The following is a 7448-nucleotide window of genomic DNA, read 5'->3' on the forward strand; positions in this document are numbered from 1 at the left end:
CTTTAAGAGGAGGCTTGATGCCTACCTAGCTGGGATCATTTGAGCCCGTTTTTTTTTCTCCTGCCCTGGCAGGGGGCTGGACTTGAAGATCTATAAGGTCCCTTCCGACCCTACTTCTATGATTCTGTGATCTGACTCCAGTGCTTTTTCCTGCCCAGAGCAGGGGGTTGGACTCAATCTACTGAGGTCTCTTCAGAACCCTAAAAATCCATGAAATCTATGAATAGCAACAGCTTACTGTTCTCTGTTAGTGGTCAAATTATTCAATCACTCTAACCCTAATTCTTTTTTCAGTGGCTGCAGCTCACCATGTATGCTTAACATCAAATGGCTGGCCCTCCCTCTCTTCGGCTGTGAATGCTCCCCAAAATACTCAGGATTTGTTAGAAGCAACTGTATGAACAAGAAACTCCCAAGGCACCTGTGTCACTTGATAATAAGCAGAGCAAGGAGGCTCCAGAATATGCATGTTGCTGTGGCAAGTAGTAAGAGGGATAATGTAGGAACAAGCAGAAATATCTTTCCAAGACTTTGTTATGGATATCTAAATTTAGCGATAAAGGTTAACTTATTGATCACTGAAATCTTTTCCTGCCTCTCCATAACTAGTAATCCTAGGCTAACAAAGTCTGCTGCAAGACTGGGTCCATAGCTGAACTCAAAGTCATAGCTGTCACTGCTATCTTTTTACTCATCAAAAGTTAATCTTTGGCTCTTCTGCTCCAATTCTGATTGAAGCATTATTACTGGTACTACTTTACAACATCCTTCTTGACCATAACTCACAGACTGACAATACTTTAATCTTTCAGTGTGATGCACAGTCTTGTATTTATGAGAGGTCACAGTGGAGCTATGTTGAAATCTGCACAAAAGTGTAAGTAAGCTAGACCTCTGCTGAAATATTTGTTGTATCAGTTCTACTTACTATATGTTCTTCAACACAAACCTATGCAAGCCCAAACCAGTCTCAGCTTTAGGACTGATTTGATGTACAGAAAGGAAAGTTAGGGATTTGAAGATCTTTTTTAAAAAGGGCATATTTAAGCAATTGCTTGCCACCAGTTTGTGCTGCAATCTGGAGATCTTCCTTCTCAATACTTTGGCTTCCTGCTACTGATTAAACTGTGAGAGAAAAACAAGCATATCAAACTATCCTCAAGCACCCCTCTAAAACAATGAGATGAGAAAACATTAAGATTACAGTAGTACCCATCCAGATGGATTGACAGCATGCCTAAAACAGAGATATAAAAGAAAACATCACTTCCTGCAAGAGTACTGTAAACTCAGTTCTGCCTTTTGTTGCCTTAGAAGGCGATTCCCAGACTATTAACTAATTGCGAGAATCATAAGCACTTTAATTCATTGTAACTATTTTGAGGAATTTGAATTATTGTAATTTGGATTAAAAATAAATTGTACATGTGCACTCTAAAAAAAAAAAATACCTGTGCTACCTGTAGTTTGTCCCTTCATTTTTCTCAGAAGCAGAAAAGACTGGAAGTGTTTAGTCATGCTCTTGTACATTAGAAGACTTGGGATACTTGTCAACATTAAATCAACATAGAACCTGAAGCACCTGCATATTACTTAGCATCTTTGCAAGGTTGAAAAACAAGAACTTTTGCTTAGTTTATCCATTTTCAGTATCTTTGAGGACAGCACAAGTGGGCCACTGGTACAAAGCTGTGGATGAAATTAAAAAAAACATACAGGAGCAAACCAAATTTTAAGGATGTACCAGCCTGGCTTTGAACATCCCGTCACCGCTACACATCCCCGGATGTTTGGGGTTGTCCACCTGTCCCTGTGGTCCCGCCGAGTCAGTGTCTTTGACCCGGATAGTCTCTCCCCAATCTTGTCTGCCACGACTTCGATCTTATCCCAGTGGTGGGGTCTGACTATCAGCATCTCTCGTGCATAGGACCGTTGGACGATAATCTTCTGCGAGGCTCCACCTCCCCTTACACTCCACCTTGTTGAATCCTGATGATCTTTGGCCAAGCCCCTCCAATAATTGAGGCTTCACACCCTTTTCCTAGTAGGCTATGGGATAGTCAGGCCAAAGGCCCACTTCGCCCCCTTTCCCCTCACAGCCAACTGGCCCTGCCCATGACTGTAAATTACCTGGGCTCCTCACCTAGCAACCCCTCCAAAAGTGGGCAACGGAAAAGACACCAAAAAGGATATCACTAATGAAGAAATACCAGATACTAAGGGATGGCCTTCGCCCCCTTTCGCCTGCTCCTACAGACTGCCCTACTTCAACCGACTGCGGCCCCTAAGACCCTTGACAAGCCTAGACTGGGTCTGGGTCAGCCTGTTGTCTTCCATGTCTTCCCCTTCCTTCTTTATTGAGCCTGAGGATTCACTGTATCCCTGGTGATCCCCCTCGGCACATCTTCCCCCACGTCTCCTGGCAAGGCGGTTCTACGTGGATAGTGCCAGTCTTCCGTTGCCCTTCCCGCTGTGCCCTTCCACCTCCACCTGGGGTACCTCCTTGAGGCTGTCCGAGCTCTCTACAGTCCCACCTGATCTGGCGTTCTGGCTTCTGCCGACTCTTCTGACTCTATGCGGCAACTCAAACCTCTCCTGCTCTCTTCCATCTCCGGGTCTCTGCTCAGCACTCTCGCCCCCTGCGTCGCTGTCGGCGGTGTTCTCCTCATAAAGGGTCTTGCTCTCTCGTCCTGTGCTGCAGGATGCAAACCCCCGCGCTCCTCCCCTCCGTGGGGACTTCGGGAGATTCCCCTTCTGGTGCTCCAGCTGGTCTCTCCCCCTCTTCCTTGCCCGCAGCTCCTTTTATCTCCCCCAGCCGGCTCCTGCAGTTGATGTTATCAGCTGGCTGCAGCTGTATAAAGATGTGGCTAACAAGCCACTCGGGTCCCACCACCATTTCCAGCTTCACCGCGGTTCCGGCTAGAGGTAAGAGTTTTTCTGTTTGCTGCTTTTTTTTTTTTTTTTGCTCCTTTTCTTCCCCAACCAGCTCTTGCTCCCAGGGTTCCCCCCTGGCTTCTCAGGGTTTTCCCCCTTCTTTCTCCCCGTGACAAAGGACATTAAGTTTTGTTGTGATTATAGCCTCTTTCTTTATATGCTGTGGGTAAACTATGCCTCAGATATATAATTGGGACAGAACAGTTTTACTGTAGAATTCATTAAATACAATGCCAAATACTGTGTGAGATCTATACTGATCTTATAAAAAAACAAAAAACCAACAAGGACGATTTGGTTCAAAAGGAATTATTGAGGTAAGAAAAGGATGAATTAAATAGGTTGTTTTTCTTTCAGCAAAGAATCAAGGCCAGCTTATAATGTAAAAGTATAATAGAAATTCTGGTGGGCAGATGACTTAAAAACTGGTAAAAGTAGAGAAAAAAATGCCTGCTTTGGGCTGATAAATGTTCTGACAGTTTGACAAGGCTTTCTTAGAATATTTTGAAAAGGGGACAAAATTTTGAGTTGTGTCTCTGCATGAGGTTATTCAGGAATAACTACTGTACTTTAACTCTACCTTAAGTCAGAATTCACTATCAAGCACAGACAAGCCCAAAATCAAACAAAGTCTCTCCTATACACATTAATATGTTTGCTAGATGCAATCAGTTCCTTAGATTTACTTTCAAACTATAAGGCACTTATTTGCCCTACCCACCAAAATATTTTAAATTAAATCAACCTAAAAATCATCAGGTGTGTAGGCAACCTGGTAGAGGAAGAAAAGAAGATATTGAAACATATTATTTTTAAATAGCACAAGGTATTAATTGTTATGAAAGAACATGCAAATCCAGCTAGTTTAATCTCTTAGAATAAATTTGAATCCAAAACTTCTAGATAGGAAGCCCAAAATTATCAAATTTCAGACTCCCCCAACCCTCTTTTTCTACCAGAAAGTGTAATATCAGGGAAAGAATATTAAAATAGTGGTGCCACAAGGCACAGCAGCAGACAAAGATGGTACTTGCACAATTCTTCCATGTAGCTCCCAGGTTAGTATCTTCCTGACAAACACCCAGTGTAACCTTGGGATTTTTCTTTTTGTAGGCTGCATTTTTGAATGGTCACAAATAAAAGATTCTCTTATACAACTCGCTTGATACATTGCCTCAACTCTGGCTTTCAAGACAGTCATTTATATGCATCTTTTTACATGGTTTTTACCCTGCTGATTTAGATCATTTTTTTTTTATTTCTACATGGCAAATGCCTGTTAAGAACCTGAATTTTAATGTTTCAACACCTTTGAAAATTTTAAATAGGAGCTCAATTTCAGCATGCACGTGTGAAAATATTGGCATTTATATTCAAGGTAGTAAATGAACATTTACCCAGTCACATTATCTGTAAGAGACAGTTGAGTAATATCCCCATGTGATGGGCTGGAAAATGGAAAAGTTAAGTAACTTGCTTAAGGTCACATAACAACTCTGTAGTACAGCAGACCAGAACAGAAGGATGAGTGCATTCTAACCCTGCCCACAGCCCAGTAGACTACTACCTCCCAAAAGAAAGCACATGCCAGCATCTTATTTCAGTTCATTCCAGATAAGAAAGAATCAGTTGCATAAATTAAAACAATTTTAAATTATCCAGTGAAAAATGAGTCCATTCAAAATGAAGATAAGAATTAAGACTACAGACAGAATATGTCATTATAAACAACTTTTATTTCTCCCCCCCCAATATTTTATTCTTTATAAAGTTTCATTAATAGGTTCACAGCTTTGTTACCAAAATGTGAGGAAAGGCCAACTCAAATCTGTGCACATGATCTACACAGCTTTACTTTTGAAATACTTAAAACCCACATTGTTTTATTCCACTTTGATTCTTAGAAAGACTAGATTTAACTTTTCTAGCCAAATGAAATTTGAAAAGCTGACAGGTGCATATTCCACTTTAACTACATTGTTTGCTCTACATTTTTGCTAAATAAATATTTTATAGACAATAGCTGAAACAGTTTTCCTAATCTTGCTTATACATTCTACATTGTTTTGGGTTTTTTTCTGTTTTGTTCTTATTAACATTAATTCTTGCATTTCTGATCAACTACAAGAAAGAAATCTTCATGTTATCCATAGGAACCACATTTTGCTAGAAATTAATTTGAATTTAGAGTTTTTGTTCTTCCTTGTTCATGGTGGACTGTGCAGGTCTTTAAACTCATATATAGAACATCACTTCCTGGACAAAGCACTATACAGCAAACCCTTTGCTGTTTTGTAACAAGCAACATACACAATTGTCAACTGTTCTGGTGGTGAATATGTGCAGTCTACATATTTGTCACAAGGGGGCAAGCAGAAGCTGGGGTATTTGATGCATCTTGGTACCAATGAACAGGTTCTCTTTTGGCACTGGTGGAAATTCTTCCTGTCTACTTCAAGATGGCCCTTACTGATCAAAGCCTAGTAATGAATGTACCTTGGGAAGTGGGGGAGAAGAGGACAGATTTAACCTGTATTCCAACATCCTCAGTTAACTATAATTTCTCCCAGTAAAGTTGTGTAAGTGGATGGGAAAAGATGACTAAAAGGATAGAAAGATTGCTAATATGTGACCTAGTGATTTATTTGTTTTCTGAGAGCACTAAGTTGTGATCCAGGATACAGATATAAAATTTACCTAACATTTTGTAGAATTACTCCACTTACATACACTTTCTCCCTTGCTCTGAACACTTACACCATAAAAAAAGTCAAGGCTTTAAAATTTCAATATTGCTTATGGAAAAAAAAAGGTGATATGCATGCTAACAAGACCACCATATGTTAGTTACACATACAAATAATTCAATCCTTTGTGAAGACACAGAAATAAAACAAAAAATAATAATTAAAAAAAAAAACGTTCTTGTCATCTCCCTTCTCAACTTCTCCTTTCCTGAAAAACCAAACACAGTCTTTAATACAGGCTTCAGACATGCAGTATTGCTTTCAAAGAGACACCTAGTCTCTTTCAAAACTCAGTAATATTCCTCTCTTACCATACAATTTCTAGCTCTTTTCTGAGTGCATGGATGCCAAAAGTCAGACTTTATATGGATTGAGACATGGGGAATACATTTACTTGAACCCTAAGCTTTAATTTAATTAACTGATGTTCTATTAGCTTTAACTACTGTACCTGCAGCAGTTTAATATCTAGAAGAAGCAAGTAGCCATTAATTGACCTTGCCTAGTTGCAGCTGGACAGCACATAAAAGCAGAACACAGATAGGCCCAAAAGCAAATCCCAAGTCCCTGACAGTTTTGTCACTTAGGCTCATATCTAATGGCTTGCTGCAACACAGTGAAATGGTCTGAGACTCTTTTCTGGACCTCAGAAGCAACTACAAGTTTATAAATATACAGCCAAAGATTTTTAAAGGCCTATCCAGCTACATAGCTCCTGTCCCACCACTAGTCCTAAGGTTCTTAACATCAGTGTCTGGTGGAAGCTATTAAATAAAACATCCATAGGGGAGCTGTAGCTAGTTCTTACCCTCTGATGTACACTATATAAAGCTACATTTACACAATTCCAACTATTTGTAAGGATAGCTTAAACACCAGCAAAAGAAAATGTCTCTGATGTCTTGAAATGGATTAAAAGGAAGTCATTGTTCATACCCACTTTAACTAAAAAGAAAAAACAAAACAAAACACAACTTATAAATCAGGAAGCCAATTAAAAATAGAAAAAGAAAAAGAAAGAAGTATATCCTCTGTGATGCTTAATATAGTGAAAAGGACAATTACATTCTTTCAGGCATCAACAGTTTCCCAAATACAGTGAAAAACTTGGGAGAATGTGAAATGTCACAAGAAAGAGCAATACAATCCACATGCACATCACTTCTCAGAATGGGAACAAACACTACATACTGCAGGCTTGTCCCTTGATTACATGGCCCTGCGCCTTCACTTCAAAACACATTCTACTAACGATATCCTAATTTAAAAAAAAACAAACAAAAAAACAAAAAACAAAAAACACACCTTTCCATTTCCCCTGTCTGTGATTCAAGAGCTTTTGAATGTCAGTAGCTTAGGACTTATCTTTTACACTTTCCACAGCTTTCTGTTTTAAAACTGAAATAAATTTTACCTCCTCTCACAGTGAGAGAGGTGAACCAGATGACACTACAACATTACTGACTGCATCACAGAATGAACACCACACTGCTTAGGGATCTCCCTGAATTGTACTTAAAGTACTCCATCCAAAGAAAATCTTGACTTGAGATCCAAATCACAACTTCTCATTGGTGACGTCTCTTCGACAGAAAACCTTAACAATGTGGAACCTATTAAAGAGCCTTTGACCCAGAAGCTTTCCCCTACAGCTTAGGGAATAGGGTGTCAACATATTCTGTACCTAAGGAGAGATACAGAGGTAAAATTGAAAGAAAAAAACACTGACCTTGTGAAATTAGAATTTTTTCTAGACAATATTAAAAG

General features: G+C 39.5%; 1 protein-coding gene across 3 annotated transcripts in view; it reads left to right on the forward strand.

Annotated features, from left to right (window-relative positions):
- CAPN3 (calpain 3) overlaps window positions 1-1342 on the forward strand; it is an 81935-nt gene extending 80593 nt beyond the window's left edge. For all 3 annotated transcript variants that reach the window (XM_019519074.1, XM_019519075.1, XM_019519076.1), the window contains one exon: window positions 295-1342. In XM_019519074.1, coding sequence (XP_019374619.1) covers window positions 295-321 — 27 coding nt within the window. In that variant the 3' untranslated portion in view covers window positions 322-1342. The remainder of the gene's footprint in view (window positions 1-294) is intronic.
- Window positions 1343-7448: the final 6106 nt, after the last annotated feature.

Source organism: Gavialis gangeticus, unplaced genomic scaffold (assembly GCF_001723915.1).
Source record: "Gavialis gangeticus isolate Ggan-Ray unplaced genomic scaffold, GavGan_comp1, whole genome shotgun sequence".
In the NCBI taxonomy this organism is placed as follows: domain Eukaryota; kingdom Metazoa; phylum Chordata; order Crocodylia; family Gavialidae; genus Gavialis; species Gavialis gangeticus.